The sequence below is a fragment of the Mesoplodon mirus genome, assembly GCF_964341445.2.
Source record: "Mesoplodon mirus genome assembly, chromosome: 1".
NCBI lineage: Eukaryota > Metazoa > Chordata > Mammalia > Artiodactyla > Ziphiidae > Mesoplodon > Mesoplodon mirus.
The window spans coordinates 44,581,591-44,603,506 of NC_138976.1; the positions used below are offsets into that span (position 1 = coordinate 44,581,591).

At 37.9% G+C, this 21,916-nt stretch overlaps 1 protein-coding gene across 4 annotated transcripts in view; it reads left to right on the forward strand.

Moving 5' to 3' along the window:
- Positions 1-21,916, forward strand: part of KIF27 (kinesin family member 27) — a 93,673-nt gene that overhangs the window by 39,920 nt on the left and 31,837 nt on the right. For 3 of the 4 annotated variants that reach the window (XM_082610926.1, XM_082610927.1, XM_082610929.1), the window contains 4 exons: positions 2,134-2,339; positions 6,902-7,099; positions 14,939-15,052; positions 17,912-18,088. In XM_082610926.1, the coding sequence (XP_082467052.1) occupies positions 2,134-2,339; positions 6,902-7,099; positions 14,939-15,052; positions 17,912-18,088 (695 nt within the window). The remainder of the gene's footprint in view (positions 1-2,133; positions 2,340-6,901; positions 7,100-14,938; positions 15,053-17,911; positions 18,089-21,916) is intronic. The other variant, XM_082610928.1, reaches the window with a different exon arrangement.

A 21,916-nucleotide genomic window follows, 5' to 3' on the forward strand; every position in this document is an offset into this window, starting at 1 on the left:
TAAAGAATTGAAGGAATAAGACACACTAGCGTTTCTTTCTCCCAATTTCAATGCAAAACAACTCTGGTCACATTTGGGGAAACTGAAGGAAATACTATCCTCTTCTTCAAGCCCAAGACTATAATCACACTCAAACTACACGAATTGTGGGTCCCAAATCCTCTGCCAGCAAGGAGAAACCTGCCTGGCCTCTCCCTCCTCTTTCCTGCAAGCTTGCCTTCTGGCTGTTGGTCCTCCTTTCTCAACTTCCTCTCCTCTAGCTGCTGTCCAAAGCGTTTTCCTTTCTCATTCCTACTGGTGTATGGGCTATGCATCGTCCCAGCTCCAGTTATCCCAGATGTTTGATTTTGACCATTCTCCTTCCTCATAGGCAAGATCAATGCCAGTAAACCTCTCTTAGGAGTATCTAGGAAATGGTTTAGGGGTTTAAATAGCTTCTCCATCCCCATGATTTTAGGGTAGTGAGTGTAGAAATTGAGGATATTTACCACTCTGAAATAAATGATTTTCTTTCATATAGGTTATCCCACCATGGGATATCTAACTAAACAAGCACACTTTTGTAGCCTGGTATACCCATCCTGGTCGCCTTAAAATAGAGGATACCTGAACTTAAACAGAGAAAGTCCTCTTGTTCATTAGAAAGAAGGGAAATTTGGAGCTTTCCTAAAGATCCTTAGAAATGGTGATTAGCAAAAGGGTCAATGTGTACTTACTTTTCAAAGTCCTCTCACTGAAGACTTCCCCAAACTGTAGCTACTTCAGCCAAAATTAATAACAATGACAATTATACTGTATTTCATCAATTTTAATACACACTTTTTTCACATTTTAATATCTCTGAAATCAGGATGCATCTTAAAAATCAGTGGCATTTTAGCATTTTGTCATGGTGTAATTGGTACTGAATTTTTTTTCTTAGTGGTTCATAAAATATTGGCCTGTTAAACAATTTATGGGATCACACATTCATTAAAACATTGTTGTCATATGTATTTTGAAGTTAGTTGAAATCATAGAATTGTAGAGCCAGAAGACAACTTACAGTGCATTTAGTTCAATAACTCCCTTTATTAAAAAATTAAGAGCTTTACAGTATGCCAGTATAACAACCTGTCCTGGTGATTATTCACCCCATGACCTCTAGACTCTTACTTCCCACTGCTGCTAGTTTGCCAGTCTGGTTCAGGACAGTTGACTATTCAGAATAAATCAGAACCAAATTTTTAGGGTCAGTAGCTGGACCTAGAATGAAAAGAGATATAGAAATATCTATATTCTATTTTTCTCTATGTTCAAAATATTCATAAGAAAAGCATTTTTTAAAAATTTATCTTTAACAAGTTCAAATGAAATGAAAAAGGAGAGGGGGCCAGCTCTATATTAAAGGATTCTTAAGAAACATAACAATAAGATGTACTGTGACCTTGTTTGGATTGTGATTAAAATAGACTAATTGTAAAAGACATTTTGAGACAGTTGGGGAAGTCTGAATAGGAACTGGTGGGTATTAGCATTGTTAGGTGTGATAATGACTTTTTGGTTATTTCCATATTCTGTTTAGATGCTTATTGACGTATACATAGGTGATGACATTATATCTGGGATTGCTTTAAAGTTTTTAAGTAAATTGAAGAAAAAAAGGTATAGATGAAGTAGCTGTGGCAAAATCTTGATAACTGTTGAATCTGGGTGATGGACTTTCATTATATTATTTCTCTACTTTTGGTATGTTGAAAAACTTTCATAATAGTAAAAGAAAAGAATTCGGAGACAGATTATGGGTGGTAGGAAGACAAAGTGTAGTAAGCAAGAGGCCAGTGAGTCACCCCAAATACCTTTTAACTGAAGTTTGATGCCAGCAAAGGTAAACTGCAAATTCAGAACAAAAGATGAACCAGGGAGAAGATAGAACGGCACCAGATGGGGACAGTCATTAAGGAACTAATTATTAAAAGGACAGGTGGCAAGTTGTGTTTGATGGGGATGGGAGGGACAGCTGGATTTTTAATGCTATGCCTTAAATAATTACTGCCCAGCTTTTTAAGAGTAGGAAAATTTTATGTTTTTGGTGTTTTACTTAGTTTTTAAACATAATTTATAATTGTTATTACTATTATTATTATTATGAAGGTAATGATGTCAAGTCCGTAAGCAAACAGTATTCTCTGAAAGTAACAAAACTTGAACATGAAGCAGAACAGGCGAAAGTGGAATTAACTGAAATGCAAAAGCAGCTAGAGGAACTGGAAAACAAAGATCTTTCTGACGTTGCTTTGAAGGTAAAATTACAGAAGGAATTTCGTAAAAAGATGGATGCTGCGAAGCTAAGAGTCCAGGTAATTTAAAAAATACAATTGAGAAAACTTACTTAAGGCTTCCTGATTTTGAGGATTATTGTACCTAGTTAGGAAAGAAGTAGTATTCAGTTTTTACTAGCGGGAGGAACTGGATGGCAAGTTTTCTTATCCAGTATGCTGGTGAGTTTACATAATTTTAGTCTGGGTAGTATATTTCCTCATTCAGGAAGTGTGTTATTCTAATCTTTTTATCAAAAACCACATGGTGAGAAATAAAGATAACCACAGAAAATAGTATCCTTTTCTGAAGGATAAAAGATTAACTAATGATTAAATAATATATATAAAACATCTGGTATGTATATAACACTTCCTTGACACTCAACAAATACGATAACTGTTTCAGACAGTTTTCTGAAATCATAACTGATTGGTTTAAGAAAGGTTAATAACTTTGAGTACCACATCTTATTCTTAATTTCCTAATGCTGGACTTTGCTATAACCTCAAATATAGCTACAGTTAAAAAATTCTATTCTTTGAGAAATATTCCATTATAGAGAGATTTTGTGTAGGAAGCCATTCCCAGATGCTTTTGGTATAGTCAGAGTGCTTTGTTAGTTTGCTTATAATGAATTTACTAAAATGCCTTTTCCAGTTCTTTTGATTCATAATCTATTTTTTAAAAATATTTTATTTATTTATTTATTTATTTTTCACTGTGTCAGGTCTTAGTTGCGGCCCGCGGGATCTTTCGTTGTGGCATGCGGGCTCTTCACTGTGGTGCGCAGGCTTCTCTCCAGCGCACGGGCTCATTAGTTGCGGTGTGCAGGCTCTCTAGTTGTAGCGTGTGGGCTCCAGAATGTGCAGGCTTAGTAGCTGTGGTGTAAGGGCTCCAGAGTGCATGGGTTCTGTAGTTGTGGCATGCAGGGTTAGTTGCCCTATGGCATGTGGGTTCTTAGTTTCCTGACCAGGGATCGAACCAGCATCCCCTGCATTGCAGTATGGATTCTCAACCACTGGACCACCAAGGAAGTCCCTGATTCATAATCTGTTGCTTTCATATTGTTTCCACTGTACATAGAATGGAATTGTAGTTAACCTAGTCAGAGCATTAGTTACCTATTTTTGAAACTGTGCCACAGTTATTTTCTTTCAACAAGATAAGTGTTCACCGCACACCTCCTGTGTGCCAGGTCCTGTTCTAGGTGGGGATGCAGAAGTGAACAGAGCAAAAAAGTCCCTTCTTCTAGGGTTTTTAATGCCATCTCAAACAGCTGCACATCGCCATTAAAATTTTTTTATACTTAAGTAGCCTCTCAAGTCAACACCAAGTTAAAATAACGTGACTTGACACTTTGCACTTTCCTTCAGAATACATATTTTCCCTTAGCAATTCACCTCAGAGAGTCTTGCGATCAATTTTTTTAAAGTTCTTGACCGTTAAATTAAGGCTGCGACGTCTAACAAAGTACTCATTTGAACAAAACATTAGTAGAACAAAACAATTAAGAGCTTTCCTTTATGATTATTATGAAATTTATTTATAATTTCATAGGTTTATATCCTACCTTCAGTTCTTTTTTTTTAAAGACATTTATTCAGCGTCATCATCAGACTATTACATTTAGCAATCAAAGCACGCATGCAAAAAAAAAAAAATCTACATTAAAACCCTTTGTTGGAATGCTTTACACTTTCCGCAGAACAGAAACTAAAATAACCTGTTATACAACTAGTCACAAATACAGCCCTTGAGGTTTTTTTGCCCATACACATGAGTATTGTCTAAAACATGTCTTCTTTGTAACAGCTAGGCCCTGCCACCGCTGTGCTTGGCCAAGTTCACAAATCTCTTGTAACCTGTAGCTTCCCTGTAACTTCCCTGGCTCTCCTCTCCTGCTAAGCTTTGTTTCCTGGCAGTAATTAAAACCTTCTGCCACAGCCATAGCTACTGCTGCTGCTGGAACTACCAGAGCCACCTTGATTTTGTGGTTTGGCAAAGTATTGGCCTCCACCACCATAGGGGCCAGAACTTCTGCCTCCAAAGTTTCCTCCTTTCATGGGTCCAAAATTTGAAGATTGATTGTTGTAATTGCCAAAATCATTGTAGCTTCTGCCACCTCCAAAATGGCTTCCGTCATTACCAAATCCATTACTGCCATCCCCACTGCCACCATATCCCCCACCACCACGGCTGCCACCAAAGGCATCTCGACCACTGACGTTCCCTCCACGACCAGAGTTGTCATTCCCACCAAAACCCCCTCCATGACCACCACCAGTTTCCAGAACCACTTCGACCTCTTTGGCTGGATGAAGCGCTAGCCTTCTCTTGCTTAGATAGGGTTTTCCTTACTTCACAGTTGTGGCTGTTCACTGTGTGATATTTCTGAATGACAGTCTTGTCTGCGGAGTCATGGTCATCAAAGGTTACAAAAGCAAAGCCTCTGTTTTTGCCACTGCCTCAGTCAGTCATGATTTCAATCACTTCAGTTTTCCCACATTGTTCAAAATAATCTCTTAGTGATGTTCTTCAGTGTCTTCTTTAATGCCACCAACAAAAATCTTTTTCACGGTTAAGTGGGCGCCAGGTCTTTGAGAATCTTCTCTTGAGATGGCCCTCTTTGGTTCTCCAACTCTTCCATCCACCTCATGTGGCCTCACATCCATGGCCGCATCCACCTCCTCTGCAATGGCATATGTGACAAACCCGAAGCCTCTGGAGCGCCTGGTGTTTGGACCCCTCGTTACCACACTGTGAGTGCTGCCTGCTGCTCAGGTGGCTCCTCAGACTCACGTCGGTTGTTTCAAAGCTCAAACGTCTGATGAGGAGCTTCTGCAGCTGTTCGGGCTCTTTGGGAGACTGACTTAGACACGACAGCAGTAGACGGGGGAGACTTCAATGATGCTTACTCTGCGGCGTCCACGGGCAGAAAGGTTGTCCTACCTTCAGTTCTGATTGTAATTCTTATACTCAATATTAATAAGTAAGAACTGATCTTGTAATCTGGTAATCTGTCTATTCAGATTTTCTATTTCTTCATGATTCAGTCTTGGAAGACTGTGTGTATCTAGGAATTTATCCATTTCTTCTAGGCTATCCAATATTTTGGTATATAATTGTTGATCATACTCTGTTTTTTTCTTTTTTTTTTGGCTGTGTTGGGTTTTCATTGCTGCGCACGGGCTTTCTCTAGTTGCGGTGAGTGGGGGCTACTTTTCCTTGTGGTGTGCAGGGATGGCTTCTCTTGTTGCGGAGCACGGGCTCTAGGTGCGCGGGCTTCAGTAGGTGTGGTACGTGGGCTCAGTAGTTGTAGCTCGCAGGCTCTAGAGCTCAGGCTCAGTAGTTGTGGCACATGGTTTTAGTTGCTCCGCGGCATGTGGGATCTTCCCAGACCAGGGCTCGAATCCGTGTCCCCTGAATTGGCAAGCGGATTCTTAACCACTGTGCCACCAGGGAAGTCCCTGATCATACTCTTTTATGATCCTTTGTATTTCTGTGGTATCAGTAGTGACTTCTCTTTCATTTCTGATTTTATTCATTTGAGGCCTCTCTTTTTCTCTTTCTGAGTCTGGCTAAATTGTCAATTTTATTTATCTTTTCAAAAAACCAGCTCTTAGTATCACTGATCTTTTCTATTGTATTTTTAGTCTCTATTTCATTTATTTCTTCTCTGACCTTTATTATTTCCTTTCTTCTACTAACTTTGGGCTTTGCTTGTTCTTCTTTTTCTAGTTCCTTTAGGTGTAATGTTAGATTGTTTATTTGAGATTTTTCTTGTTTCTTAAGGAAGGCCTGTATCACTGTACACTTCCCTCTTAAAACTGCTTTTTTTGTGTCCCATAGATTTTGGACAGTTGTGGTTCCATTTTCATTTGTCTCAAGGTATTTTTTTATTCCCCTTTGATTTCTTTGTTGACCCATTGGCTGTTTAGTAGCATATTGTTTAGTCTTCATGTGTTTGTGTTTTTTCCAGTTTTCTTGAAATAGCCAAAATTATTATTTTTCTAAGGAGGTTATTATATTTACTGTATAAATCTATAGCTTAAGCCTTGTGTGTGGATTTAGCAAAGATTATTCTTATGGTTGTGATTAAAAGGTTAAATGAAAGATTATTAATAGGGTTTGAATTATCATGTTCTTTTTGTTTTCCATGTTTCTTGTTATGTATCTTTTTCTGCTGAGGGTACTGATGAGGAAAGGAAAGAACTTAATTAAATTCAAAAGAAACATCTCATAGACGGAGGACTGAAAGAAGTGTCCCACGTAGTTTTAGAGATTTCTGTGCCTTTGCCATATGCATGCACAACTGATGGGGATGGGGATGCTAAAGATGATAAGGATGGTGGTGGGGATGAGAAGTGTGATAGTTAAGTATCTACCAAGTGCTATATACATACTAGATGTTTTATATGTATTATTTAATCCTTTGAAGTGTTTTTTTTTGTTTGTTTTTTTTTTTTGCGGTACGCGGGCCTCTCACTGTTGTGACCTCTCCCCTGCGACATTAAATGAAAAGTTTAAGTTTAAGTTTAAGTTTACTGGAGGGATATGAGAGGTGCAGTTTTTCATTTTGAAATATTCCATATGATCCCAGGTCTTACAGAAGAAGCAACAAAATAGTAAGAAATTGGCATCACTGTCGATCCAAAATGAGAAACGTGCTAATGAACTAGAGCAGAATGTAGATCACATGAAACATCAAAAGGTACAGCTGCAAAAAAGACTTCAAGAAGAAAATGAGAAAAGGAAGCAACTGGATGCAGAAATTCAGCAGGGTCAACAAAAAATCAAAGTAATATTGTCATACTTTCCTGCTAAGCATAATATGAAATGTTCAATTGCTCAGAGCTAATGTAACCAAGGTCTTGATTCAGTTGGCTTGTGAGGTATCTCACCTTGGCCTGTCCTTGGCTGCTGTCCTCATTCACTTTAAAACTTTGTTGATCTACATAGTAAAAGCTATTTATTGAATTCTGAGTACTGTCTTGAAGGCTTTGACTTCCCAAAAGAAAGTGCCATGATAATTTCTGTAACTAGGATCCTAACTTCAGTTGAGGCTGTCAAAAACACAAATTTATAAAGCTGACTTTCTAAAAAAATATCTAACATTTGAATAGGATTTGCCATTTTCAAAGTGCTTTGACATGCATTGTCCATGCGGCAGCATAGAAAAAGGTACAAGGTAAAATGGTACCATTTCATTCATAGTGTGCAGAAAAGTGATCAGACCTGTATGCCCAGCCGTTCTATAGAATGGATTGGGCTGGGGAGGAACTAGTGGTGTCAGCCTGGGCTCTGGAGCCAGGCTTGCATGTATTCAATCCCAACTCTCTCAGTTCCTGGCTAGATCATTTACTGAGAAAATCACTTACCCTCTCCGTGTCTGTTTATTCTTATCTAAGATGGCCTTATCATACTTGCCTCAGTAGGGCTCTTTTGAAGAAGAGAAGGATGATAATGATCATAATAACAACAACAAACACTTACCTAGCGCTGTGTACCAGGCTCTGTTCTGTTCAAATGTTAAGCCAGACCCAAGGTTTGGAACATAATTGGAGATTTCCTAGATTTTAAACTTTGGAAAATAATATATTCTCAGACCTTAAAAAAAAAAATGACAGAATTTATTGATGGAAGGGAACTTAAAAGAGCATTTAAGCCAAATTACTGATTCTTTTTTTTTTTAATCAGCTTTATTGAGATATACTTCACATATCATACAGTTCACCCATGTAAAGCATACAGTGAGTTTTGGTATATTACATTATTGATTTTTATAAAATAATATAACATGAAATTGACCATTTTAGCTTTGTTTAAGCGTATAGCTCAGTGCCATTAATTACATTCGGTGTTGTGGAACCATCACCACTATCTTTTTCCAAAACTTTTTCATCACCCTTAATAGACACTTGGTAACCATTAAGCAATAATTCCCTTTCCCCTCTTCCCCCCAAGCCCCTGGTAACCCTAATCTACTTCTCTCTTTATGAATTTGCCTATTCTAGATATTTCATAAAAGTGAAATCATACAATATTTGTCCTGTATCCGGCTTTTTTCCTTTAGCATCATGTTTTCAAGGTTCAGCCATGTTGTAGTATATATCAGAACTTCATTCCTTCTTATGGCTGGGCAATATTCCATTGCATGCGTGCACAACATTTTGTTTCAGCATTTATCTGATAGGCACTTGGGTTGTTTCCACGTTTTGGCTATTGAATAATGTTGTGATAAACATTGGCATAGAAGTAACTGTTCAAGTGCCTGCTTTCAATTTGGAATTGAAATACCTAGGTGTGGAATTGCTGAGTCATATGCTAATTCTATGCTTAGCTTTTTGAGGAACCACCAACTGTTTCTGATAGTGGCAGCACCATTTTACATTCCCACCAGCAATGTATGAGGGGTCTCATTTCACTGCATCTTCATCAACACTTGTCATTTTCTGTTTCTTTTTTATTATAGTCATCCAAGTACATGTGAAGTGGAATCTCATTGTGGTTTTGATTTTCATTTCCATAATGACTAATGGTATTGAACACCTTTTCATGTGCTTATTGCCCATTTGTATATCTTCTTTGGAGAAATGTCTTTTCAAGTTCTTTGTCTGCTTTTTAATTGGGCTGTCTCTTTGTTGTTGACTTGTGGGAATTCATTATGTATTCTGGACATTAAACTTTATCAGATACACGGCTTCCAAATATTTTTTTCCATTCTGTAGATCATCTTTGCATTTTCTTATTTATTTATTTGTTTGTTTGTTTATTTATTTATGGCTGTGTTAGGTCTTCATTTCTGTGTGAGGGCTTTCTCTAGTTGCAGTGAGCCGTCGTGGTGCATGGGCCTCTCCCTCTCGCGGCCTCTCCTGTTGCGGAGCACAGGCTCCAGATGCGCAGGCTCAGTAGTTGTGGCTCACGGGCCCAGTTGCTCCACGGCATGTGGGATCTTCCCAGTCCAGGGCTCGAACCCGTGTCCCCTGCATTGGCACCAGATTCTCAACCACTGCACCACCAGGGAAGCCCTTTACATTTTCTTGATAATATTCTTTGATGCGCCAAAGTTTTACATTTTTTATGAAATTCCAATTTATCTATTTTTCCTTTTGTTGCTTGTGCTTTTAGTATCATATCTAAGAATCCGTTGCCAAATCTAAGGTCATAAGGATTTACCCCTATGTTTTCTTCTGGAGTTATATGGTTTTAGCTCTTATATTTAGGTTCCTGGTCCATTTTGAGTTAATTTTTGCATATGGTGTGAGGTAGGGATCCATCTTCATTCTTTTGCATGTGGAAATCCAGTTGTTCCAGCACCATCTATTGAAGAGACTATTCTTTCCCTGTTTAATGGACTTGGTACCCTTGTCAAAAACCAATTGGCTGTAGATTTATGGATTTATTTCTAAACTTTCAGTTCTATTCCATTTGTCTATATGTCTATCCTTGTGCAAGTACACACTGTTTTGTTTTTTTTGCGGTACATGGGCCTCTCACTGTTGTGGCCTCTCCTGTTGAGGAGCACAGGCTCCGGATGTGCTGGCTCAGCGGCCATGGCTCATGGGCCTAGCCACTCCATGGCATGTGGGATCTTCCCGGACCGGGGCACGAACCCGTATCCCCTGCATCGGCAGGTGGACTCTCAACCAGTGTGCCACCAGGGAAGCCCCACACTGTTTTGATTACGGTAGCTTTGCAGTAGATTTTGGGAAGTAAGTCCTCCAACTTTGTACTTTTTCAGGATTGTTTTGGCTATTTGAGGACTCTTGAAATTCCACATGAATTTAAGGGTCAGCTTTTCCATTTCTGCAAAAAAGGCCATTGGAATTTTTTCTTTAATGCTTTAATTGTGTTTAATGCATAGTTCTTTTTTTTTTTTTTACAGCAGCACTCAACAAATTTTTATTTTCAACTTATTCCTTTTATGACGATCTGTTCTTGGCTTCTTCTCTGTAGATCCACTTTTTAAAAATTTATTTATTTTCTTTATTTTTTTGGCTGCATCTGGTCTTAGTTGAGGCATGCAGGATCTTTCATTGTGGTGCAGGCTCTTTGTTGTGGCGCAATGGCTTCTCTCTAGTTGTGGTACGTGGGCTTCTCTCTAGTTGTGGCATGCAGGTTTTCTCTCTCTAGTCATGGCGTGTGGGCTCCAGGGTGCGTGGGCTCTGTAGTATGCAGCACACAGGCTCTCTCATTGAGGCGCGCAAGCTCAGTAGTTGTGGCGCGTGGGCTCTGTAGTATGCAGCACACAGGCTCTCTCATTGAGGCGCGCAAGCTCAGTAGTTGTGGCGCGTGGGCTTAGTTGCCCTGAGGCATGTGGGATCTTAGTTCCCTGACCAGGGATTGAATGCAAGTCCCCTACATTGGAAGGCGGATTCTTTACCACTGGATCACCAGGGAAGTCCTGGCCATTGGATTTTTTTTTTTTTTTTTTTTTTTTTTGTGGTACGCAGGCCTCTCACTGTTGTGGCCTCTCCCGTTGCAGAGCACAGCCTCCAGACACGCAGGCTCAGTGGCCATGGCTCACAGGCCCAGCCGCTCCATGGCATGTGGGATCCTCCTGGACCAGGGCACGAATCCGTGTCCCCCACATTGGCAGGCGGACTCTCAACCACTGTGCTACCAGGGAAGCCCGCAGCCATTGGAATTTTGATATGGATTGTGTTGACTATGTAGATCTCTTAGTTCAGTATTGGCATCATGACAATATTAAGTTTTCCTATCCATGAGCATGGGGCATCTTTTCATTTATCTAAATCTTCTTTAATTTCTTTCAGAATGTTTTATAATTTTTAGTGTACTAGTCTTTTACCTCCTTGGTTAAATTTATTCCCAGATATTTTATTATTTTAGATGTTTTTATAAATGGAATTGCTTTCTTAATTTCCTTGAGTTACTCATTCTAAATAATAATGGTAATAATCATTATTATAGCAGTAAATAATATCTATTATTTGTCTTCAGTCAGTACTGTGCTAAGCACTTATGTGCTTTATCTCATTTGTCTTTTTCTCTTCCTGTATTTTCAGCTTTTCCTTTTCTCCTAGATTCTTTCTTTAAACATCTTAGACTTTTCTCATCCTAAAATTACTCTCCTTCAACTTTATACTTCTCTCTCTCACTTCTCCCCTTTATAACCAAACTTCTTGGAAAAGTTTACTATATTTGATTCTGCTTCCTTTCCTTTCATTTGTTCTCTTCTCCTCTCCAGTCTGGTTTCTGGGTCTTGGCTGTACCGTTTACTTCAAAGCTCTTGAGAAGTTCACTAGTGCTCTCTCTGTCATACCTCAGATGTATCCACAATAGTTCACCACTCCCTCCATCTTGAAATATTTCCCCCTTTGCCTTTGTGAAATTATACTCACCTTGTTTTTTCTTCTCTGATTGCTTGTTCTTTGTCTTTGCTAGCTTATCCTACACTGTCGTTTCCTTACCTGTGGGAATTACTCAGGGCTCTAGCCTATGCCCTCGTATCTTCCATACTCTGTTCTGGGTGACCTCTCACCTTGTCTTTTTCCATGACTGCAGTTTAACTCTGACAACTCCCAGATTTAATCCTTAATACCAGATTTGCCATTTGAGCTCTGGATTCATATATCCAACCGTTGACATCTTTATTAGGTTGTCTTATAGTTGAATTCCCTTACTTATCTCCCCACTATTCCTCCTCCCTGCTCCCTTCATGGGGGAGAAAATATAGTTTTCCAGTGTACTTTACATGACATTTCAATGCATTCAATTGGGTAGGCTAGAAATTTAGCAGTCATCCTTGACTCTGTCCTCTTCCTCATTATGCATATCCAATGAACCACAAAGTCCTATAAATTGAGTCTTCTAAATATCTTGAATCTGTTCAATTCTCATTTCACTGCCAACAGCCTAGTCTGTTCATTGCTGTCCTTCCTCCAGTGTGAGGATCAGGCCTGCCTGTCAGTCCTGTGGTCTTTGGGTCTCAGCTTCTCATCTCTCATGAACCCTGGCTTAAACCAACAAGATATAGCACTCTCTAAATCTATGTTTAGGGAAAAGAAAAATACTTTTGAGCAGAATGCATAGTCTGCTGAAATGCAACTCTACCTGTAACTTAAACTTTTTACATTCTTATCTAGGGTAATTTTGTTCCTTCTTTCATTCTAGGGAAATATGGCCCATTTAAGGGGAGAATGAGTATTCCAGAAAAAGGAACAGTCTGCCCCAAAGATATATTGAAGTTTCTACTACTTCATGCAAAAACAAAGCCTGCTCAGAGTCCTAAGGGTTATCTTGTCTTCTGTTTGGAGCTAACTCTCTAACATTCCATTTTTCACTTGACTAAACCATTTCCAGAGAATACTATGACTTCTGCATAGGTTCTCCATAGAGCAGCAGTTCTTAACTGAAGACTATGGATGAACTATAAAGGAAAGGTATGGGAACCCCTGAAATGTGACCTGGGCTTTTTACTTCTCTAAGCACCGATTTCCTCATCTATAAAATGGGATTTATAATGGTATCTGTTTCATAGGATTATTGTGAGGATTAAATGGGATAATTAAATAGATGTAAAAAGCATAGCACAGTACCTGGTAGACAGTTATTTTACTATTATAATAGAGATTACAATATAAGGTAAAGGTAATAATGTCTAGAGCAACATGCAAAAGAGGGGATTAGACCACCTGCAGTACACTTTCAAAGCATTTGTAGAAGAATAAGAATAGTAGGCAGTCAGCTCCAGTATAAGGTGCCTTTATTTCAGCATCCTGATGTTGCTGTGACTGTGACAGGGGCTAAATTATAACTGTGAACTAGAACTAGGGAAGCATGAAAAATTAATGGGTAGTAAATATAACAGGGTCCAAATGCACTCATAATTCAACTCAAGTGGGCATAGAAAATTTCTTTATCTAGTCCATAGCAGACCTGTGTTCCTTATGACACCCCTCCCACCCTGCCCTGCCCAAACCATGTCACGAGAATTTCTGGAAATATCACAGGAACTAACCAAATAACCAGTCTGTCCAAACCTTATTCTGATAGTTTAAACATTTCCTTCAAATAATTCTCAGTTCTCTTGAATAAGAATATTCAGTCTCTTGGCCTCTTCCTCCCCCTGATTCTCAAAGATAGAGTCTGGTATATGTGGTGTTCAGGTGTGTAGCTTTATTGCATCACATGGTGTTGAGGGGGAAGGGACTTTATGAGTTTCATTTGGTCCTTGGATGTGACTGGCTGGAATCTGCTCTCTCTTGTTCACCTTTCCCTGCTGGCACTTGATGTGAAGCCAGTATAGTTCATAGATTGGTCTCACTTTCAGCTTAGAGCCTGGAGGTGCTTTGGCTTCATCTCATCTCCTAATGGCATTATAAATCCCTGTTGAGACTATTAGATCTCCCATCTAGCTTGCTAGCCCAGTGACCTGTCCTCACCTTCAGTTTTGGGGTCAGTTCCCCACAATAACTGACCCCTATTTGTTCTCAACTCAGGATCCTCATCATCTGAGGCCAAGGAGTCCAATTAGTCTCTGTTTCCTGATCATACTTCTCTGTTCTTTCAGCGAGACTGGGCAGATCCATGTGGGTGTGAGGCCTCTGCACTGCAGTCCTCATTTTCTCCGTCTGCTCTCAGTGATACCTTTATTTATCATCCCCTTTCTGGGCGAAAACTCAGAGAGAAGAAAATTGGGACACACATCTTTTTTACTGTCTCTTTTCTCCTTTCGGCCATTTCCAGGGCTGGAAAATGGTAGACTTCCCTTTTACTTACTTTTTATCAGTACTTCTGAAATTACCTATGGAAAAGATACAATTTTCATTTTATTATTCATTTGTTACAGCCCAATACCTTTGTAAAATAAGAACTAATAGAAAAATGAAATAAAAACTAAAATATACAAGTCTATCTTTTAATTATTAGATTCAACAGACATAAAATTCTTCTGTTAAATTGTTGTAAAAGGTTCTAAACACTTACTTTTAATTTCTGTACTTATCCATCATGGACCAGTAAGAAATAGCAGTGCGGACCAGTTCACTTTGAGTTCATGGCCTCCTTCCTGATTCCTGCTAAGCTTTGGTGGTGGATGGCAACATCGTCTCTAAACCCCAGTAGAACACAAGGGCCCTCTTGACTTGACTCTTAAGATGTGAATGGAAACTAAAGGAATTTGGAAAATACTCTTCAGAGGACCATGATCAGTCTTGAAAGACTATTTTCATGCTGCAAAATCTGATTTTTGAATGCTGGAAACTGAATATAACTTTTCTTTTTACATTTCTCCTGTGATAAATTCTAATATCCCCATTGCAGATGGGTGCTTTGGGTGGACTAACTGAAGGTAATGAACTCAGAAAGGCAGAGGAAAAGAGCAGATTTATAATTTTCATACTCTTATCCCTGTTATGCAAATTTGTAACACTGGCAAAGAATGAAAAAAATACCTAGTTTTTCTAGTAAATCCTGATTTTTACTGTGAGATTTTATTGCTTGAATGAGGGGCTAACATTATTTTCTTCTTAAATGGCCCCAACCTTCATTTACTCATTTTCTTTCTTTTTGCAACTAAGAAAGTAAATGTTAAAATGATTATCTGCATAAATATTTAATGATGACCATGTAGTAAAAGCAATAAGGTGTTTTCAATTCCTGTTTTCTGTAGGAACTACAGTTAAAAACAGAACAGGAAGAAGGTCTAAAACTGAAAGCTGAGGACCTTGATGCATTTAAGATGAAGAGGAGAAAAGGTTCATTTGGAAGTATAGACCAACTCCAGGTTTGTCGATTCTATTTAGTGTTTCCTGGTTTCTCTTCAATTTGATGATTGTCTAAGTAGGGGTAAAAAGTGGTGGACTCTGAATAAAATCTTCGAACACTAGACTTTGCCACTCGAGTACAAAATTTCTAATATTTCTTCTGAATTTTTTGTGTTATTAAAAAATTAATTTCCCATCTGGAAATGTGCTGTATTCTTATTTCAGTAGAAATGGGTTTATCTGAATGTTGTGGAATGTAAACATGAAAACTAGATTGTATTTATTCCCATGTCAAGACTGGTTTATTCGCCTGGAAACATATATTTCTAAAGATAAGAGCTCTCTACTCAAGCACAACCAAATTGTATATGCACCATATATAATATATTAAAAAGCTATTGTTTTAGTGCCACATTTAAAAAATGAAATCCATAGATTAATATCAGAGTTCAAAGAAACAAAATTTTAATTTTATGTAAATTAGAAATGGCAGTTCTAAAAGTCTTAAAGATGATTACTGTGCTTAAAACTGTTATTACCCTCAAATGCAAATACATCACCTTAATTTTGAAAAATTTATTTGCTCTCTCTTCTTAAATCTTATATATTTTAATAGTAAAATTTAGGACATGAATGTATTCTCAGTTATTTTACTAGTATATTTTAGAAATTAGTTGAAGAGCTCTCTCACTGACATGCTTGGTAATATTTCTGGGTGGAAGGGTATGCGGGGGAGTAGGTGAGGTAGGAATGCATAGAATAGTTAGACCTGCTTTTCAAAATGTTAAGGATCTAAATTTTAAATGAATACAATAATAGATTCCCACAGCTTGCACTGATTATGTTGGGTTAAAAATAATAATAAAACAAACAAACAAAAACCTTCATGCTTTTTAATGTTGTAAAACAACATTTTCCAGAATTTGACTCTAAACAGGGACAAGAACAAGATTATAAATTAATCAATATGACTATCCAAAGAGCTTTTAATAGGACATTGATTTGATATGAAGCTCTCTTATAAGAAGAGAGTAGTTAAAATTGGAACTGTGTGGTAGGAATATTTATTATAAGAAAAGACAGAATAAGAAATTTTCAGAAAAGTTACTGAGATACAGTGAATTGTACAAATCATACCCTTTATTATATCAAATGCAGAAAAATCCATTCATTTATTATTATTTCCCTTAAAAAACCTGTATTATGTTAGCAGACTCCTACCCATTCTTCAAAGCACAGCTAAAATATTGCCTACTCTGTGAGGCTGGCACTGACATTTCTTCCATTTCTCAGACAGAACCGATCCCTCCTTTCATTTTTGCATACATAGTACCTAGGAGTTAGCTGTATACAACATTTATTATCAACCGTCATAATTTTTTGGTTTCTTTCCTGTTGGAATGGAGCTTACAGAATATCTGTTATTCATCTTTCAAACCCCACTCACAGTCAAGAAATGTTTTTTTTTTTTTTTTTTTTTTTTTTTTTTTTTTTTTTTGCGGTACGCGGGCCTCTCACTGTTGTGGCCTCTCCCGTTGCGGAGCACAGGCTCCGGATGCGCAGGCTCAGCGGCCATGGCTCACGGGCCCAGCCGCTCCGCGGCATATGGGATCCTCCCGGACCGGGGCACGAACCCGTATCCCCTGCATCGGCAGGCGGACTCTCAACCACTGCGCCACCAGGGAGGCCCAAGAAATGTTTGTAGAATATGTTTTAAGTTAATTGCTAGTCTTCATAGGGTCTCATATATGGAGTTTCTAAGGTATAGCTGGATATAACAAAACTAAAGTATTTCTGTAGTTGCTCTGGGATATGCTTCCTGTTCCTAATAATTGTAGAGCTGCTATTTTAGGCCTCAATATTATTTGGATGTGCTGTTGCTTATAGGACCATACTATCTAGGTCTGGATGGAAAACTACATAGCTCTGGACCTGCTTTGCCTTGGCCACTTTGCTCTCTTTTTCTCACGCATATTCACTGTCTTATTGTCGTAATATAGATTTCTAGGGACAGTTTTTATCAAGTTTGAGAAGAACTGGAAAATAGTACTATATTGATTTGTTTTCTTATTATTTGTTATTTAGGTGGCATTGCTTCATTACTATGTGCCAGTGCAGATGGGCACTTGGTAGAGTTCATCTTGGACAGTCATTCCATTCACATTTTTGTTTGTACTTATTTCTGGGTATCCTTAACTCAAGAGAACACTGAGATGTTTGTTTTGGAAATCTTTACAGCTCAATTTATTTTATTTTGTAATTATTTGATGTTGAGAGGCTACAATGCAGAGTGGATTTCCATACTCCATCATCTATGTCTTCCACAAGGTGTATTCATTTATTCACCTCATTAGTTGATTGATTGAATCAAGAATTCATTTAATATTTTATTGAAAGCCAATCATGGGCCAGGCAGTAGAGCAGGCACTGGGGCTAGAGAGGCAAAAAGCACTGTCCCTGCAATCAGTCAAGGAGCTCAAGTAGGAGAGAAAGACTGTAGAACAATCAGGAGTATTAGTGCTGTGAGAGAGGTGTGCACCTCTGTAACAGAGAAGATTTCCAGCATGTTCTCAGAACTAACTCTCAATATAAAGAAAACTGTCCTGATGCCTGAAAAAATCTCAGACTCAAACATATTTGTGGAATAAATTTTAATTCCTTATAAAACAACACAGAAAGATGTTAACTTAGAACCGCTTATTTCTTGACAGTTTTGGACAGTCACTATTTTATTATTCTCACTGTTCATTTAAGGTATTCCAGATAGTTTTTAAATGTTCATTTAAGGTGTTTTAGTCAATCTGAAGTTATATTATTACCATATAAATTTTATGGTGAAGAAAAACAAATTATAACATTTCTTTGGAATTTTAATGTAGAAATTGGATGAGCAAAAGAAATGGTTAGACGAAGAAGTAGAGAAAGTTCTGAACCAACGCCAAGAATTAGAGGGGCTGGAAGAAGACTTAAAGAAACGGGAGGCCATAGTTTGTAAGAAGGAGGCCCTGTTACAGGAGAAGAGCCATCTGGAAAATAAGAAGTTACGATCTAGTCAGGTATTCTATTTAATATGCTCTTTGATTCTGGTTGTAAGCCTTATAAACTAGGATTTATTTTTCTCTATGAAGTAAATCATACCACTGTAAAGTTAGAAATCAAAAGAAAACTTTTCTGGTTTTCAGTGTATTTTGCTTATAAGTGCTTATTTAATGACTATCACTAAAATCTATTTTGAAGTAAAATGTTCAATGTTCTACCAAGTATGATTTACTTATTATTAACTTTTTTGGGGTATTTAAAAAATTGTAGTATATTATACATAACATAAAATTTACCATTTTGACCATTTTAAAGTGTACAATTCAGCAGCATTAATTACATTTCCAGTGTGGTACAACCATCACTGTTGTCTATTTCCAAACTTTTTATTGCCTCAAACAGAAACTCTGTAACCATTAAGCAATAATTCACCATTTCCCCTGGCAGCCTCTATTATTAACCTTATTGGATATTTAAAAAATAAATTGTACCATTTGATGCTGTAGAGTGAACATTGATAATTTGGAAGAATAGACTTGAAAACGATCTATCACTTACTACTCACAGTTAGGGGTTTGCAGGTTTCCTATAAAAGAAAAAAAATTTTGTATAATGAAGATTTGTTTATTTTTCTAATTATAAAGAAAAGGGGGACTTCCCTGGTGGCACAGTGGTTAAGAATCCTCCTGCCAATGCAGGGGACAGGGGTTCAATCCCTGGTCTGGGAAGATCCCACATGCCTCGAGCAGCTAAGCCCACGCACCACAACTACTGAGCCTGTGCTCTAGAGCCCGTGAGCCACAACTACTGAGCCCACGTGCCACAACTACTGAAGCCCGTGCATCTGGAGCCCTTGCTCCGCAACAAGAGAAGCCATTGCAATGAGAAGCCTGCACACTGCAACGAAGAGTAGCCTCCACTCGCTGCAACTAAAGAAAGCCCATGCACAACAATGAAGACCCAATGCAGCCAAAAAAAAATTTTTAAATAAATAAATAAAGTAAAAAAAAAAAAAAAGACAAGGGTATCTTTACAAAAAAATTTGTTGTAGGACTTGGGTTCTCTGAGCCAGTCAAAGAAGTGGTTTTATGAAGGACTTCACCTCAATTTCAGGTTTTGAAAAAGGAATGATTGTGGAGGGAGTAGAAGGACCCAGGAGAAGCTTTTTTGGATATATGTATATATATGTTAGGTATATACATACTTTCAGTAATAACAGTAGCAACATTAGCATCTAAAAATGAACTTAGCTTGCCCCAGACTTGACAAAGACTGTCTACACAAACCTTTGCCTCCAGCTGGCCTTGAGTCTGGGGTCAGTCTATAATATTGAGTCATGGAACAGAGAGATCAGTGACCTGCCCTTTATTAAACCTGCCTGTCATCCAGCATCTAGACCACCGGGATCTGAGGTGATGGTGACATGTTCTTAACTTCTCCACCTCAGTATAACAGGTGGACAGGCATGGGGACCTGCACTTATTTAACCTCTGTTCTGTCCTCTGTTCCCCAAACATGTTGAAATAGCTTTTAGCGGCAGGCTGTTGGACATTGGGGTAGGGGCAGCCCCTCCAACCAGCCTAGTTGCTGGTGCTACATCCAGGTAGCTTGTTTACATTGGCTGTCAGGGTCAGGTTTTAAAAGCTGCGAACCCCAAAAAAGACCCATGTAAATGACAGCAAAGGAGGTTAACAAATGAACGTATCAAGTGAATAAATAGAAGAAAATACCTGGGACCTTTATGATGTGCTCTGTATCACAAAAGAAAAAAGAGGAAAAAATAAAAAAGGAATAAGAAGGAGACTCTTATTTCTGAAATACATTTACTTCAAGATACAGGGGTAAAAAAGAAAAGAAAATAGTGGTTTTCTAGTTTCAACAAGATGTAATATTTAGGAAGTCAGAACATACTGAGGTAAGCAGAGAGTGCAAATAAAGGAAACCCACAGGAAATCATAGCAAAATTGATTCTTTGAAGTTTGTTTTAATAAAACAGAAGAGAAACTTGAGACATATTTCTGGGTTCCTTTTAAAACAAAAGTTGTAAGAATATTACATATTTTTTCAGTATTTAAGAATTACCATAAGATGCGATCATATGCATTTCAAACAAGAAACATGATATAAAAAAGCCTATATTCATATCATATACAGATTTAACTCAAAATGAATCAAAGACTTAGATGTAAGTACTAAAACTATAAAAGTCTTAGAAGAAAACATAGGTATAACTCTTTGTGACCTTGGGTTAAGCAATGGTTTCTTGGCTATTACACCTAAAGCACAAGCAACAAAAGAAACATTAGGTAAATTGGACTTCATCAAAATTAAAAATGTTTGTGATGCAAAGGACGTTATTCAGAAAGTGAAAAGATAACCCACAGAATGGGAGAAGATATTTGCAAATCATATGTCTGATAAAGGACTTGTATCTAGAATAGATAAAGAACTCTAACAACTCAATAATAAAAAGACAACCCAATTAAAAAATGGGCGAAGGATATAATAGAAATTTCTTCAAAGAAGATTTACAAATGGCCAATAAGCACATGTAAAGATGCTCAACATCATTAGCCGTCAGGTAAATGCAAACCAAAATTTAAATGAGATACTGCTTCACACCCACTAGGATGGCTATAATCAGAAAAATAGATAATAAGTGTTAGTGAGGATATGAAGGAATTGGAACTCTCATACACTGCTGGTGGGATTGTAAAATGGTGCAGTTGCTTTGGATAACTATCTTGTAGTTCCTCAAAAGGTTAAACATAGAATTACCAAATGACCTAGCAATTCCACTCCTAGGTGTATATCCAAGACAAGTGAAGACATACGTGCACAGAAAAACTTGTACATGAATGTTCATAACAGCATTATTCATAATAGTCAAAAAATGAAAACAACCCAAATGTCCTTCAACTGATAATATATAAATGAAATAATGGGATATTATTCAGCAATAGAAAGGAATGAAGCACTGATACATTCTACAACATGGATGAACCCTGCCTGAAAACGTTATGTTAAGTGAAAGAAGCCAGTCACAGTAGGCAGTTCCATAGAGACAGAAAGTAGAATACTGGTTACTTAGGACTGGGTGGGGGCTTGGTGAGGAAATGGAATGACTGCTAGTGGGCATGGAGTTTCTTTTTTGGGGCTGATGAAATGTTTTAATATTGATTCTGGCGATGGTTGCACAACTTTGTGAATATACTAAAAACCATCTAATTATACACTTTAAATAGGTGAATTGTATGGTATGTGAACTATATTTTAGTAAAGCTATTACTCAAAAAAACTATAAACCCATGAAGGGAAAAAACAGTAGGGGAGACAACAGAGGACAAAAAGTTACCCAAAAATGTAAGATGGAAAGCAGATAGATAAGTGGTTACTGACTTAGCAGAACAGAAGAAGCTGAAATCCAAATGTCTAGAAGAGGGACATCAATGAGAGCCAAGCCAAGTTAAAACTTTAGCTTTTTTTTTTTTTTAAATAACAGCTTTATGAGATATAATTCACATAAACATGAAAAAGACTCAGAAATGAAGGGACCATGATTTTTAGACAGCAGGAATGAGGCCTAAGGATGAAAACAGGGCATAGTCAGGAAAGCATCCTTTTCTGATTCTGGGACTAGATGATTTATTTTCTGAAGATTGAACCAGGTACAGCAGAGGGCCGGGGTAAGTCAAAATAAACAGGGAATGAATGAAAGTCTGAATCCTGAGATATCCATTTCCTAACCCCTACTTGGATCCCAAAATGCTGGCAGCCAGACTTATACTTCCCAGCAGGAGATTGGTGGATTTTTCTGAAACAGTCCCAGAAAAAAAGACCTTACA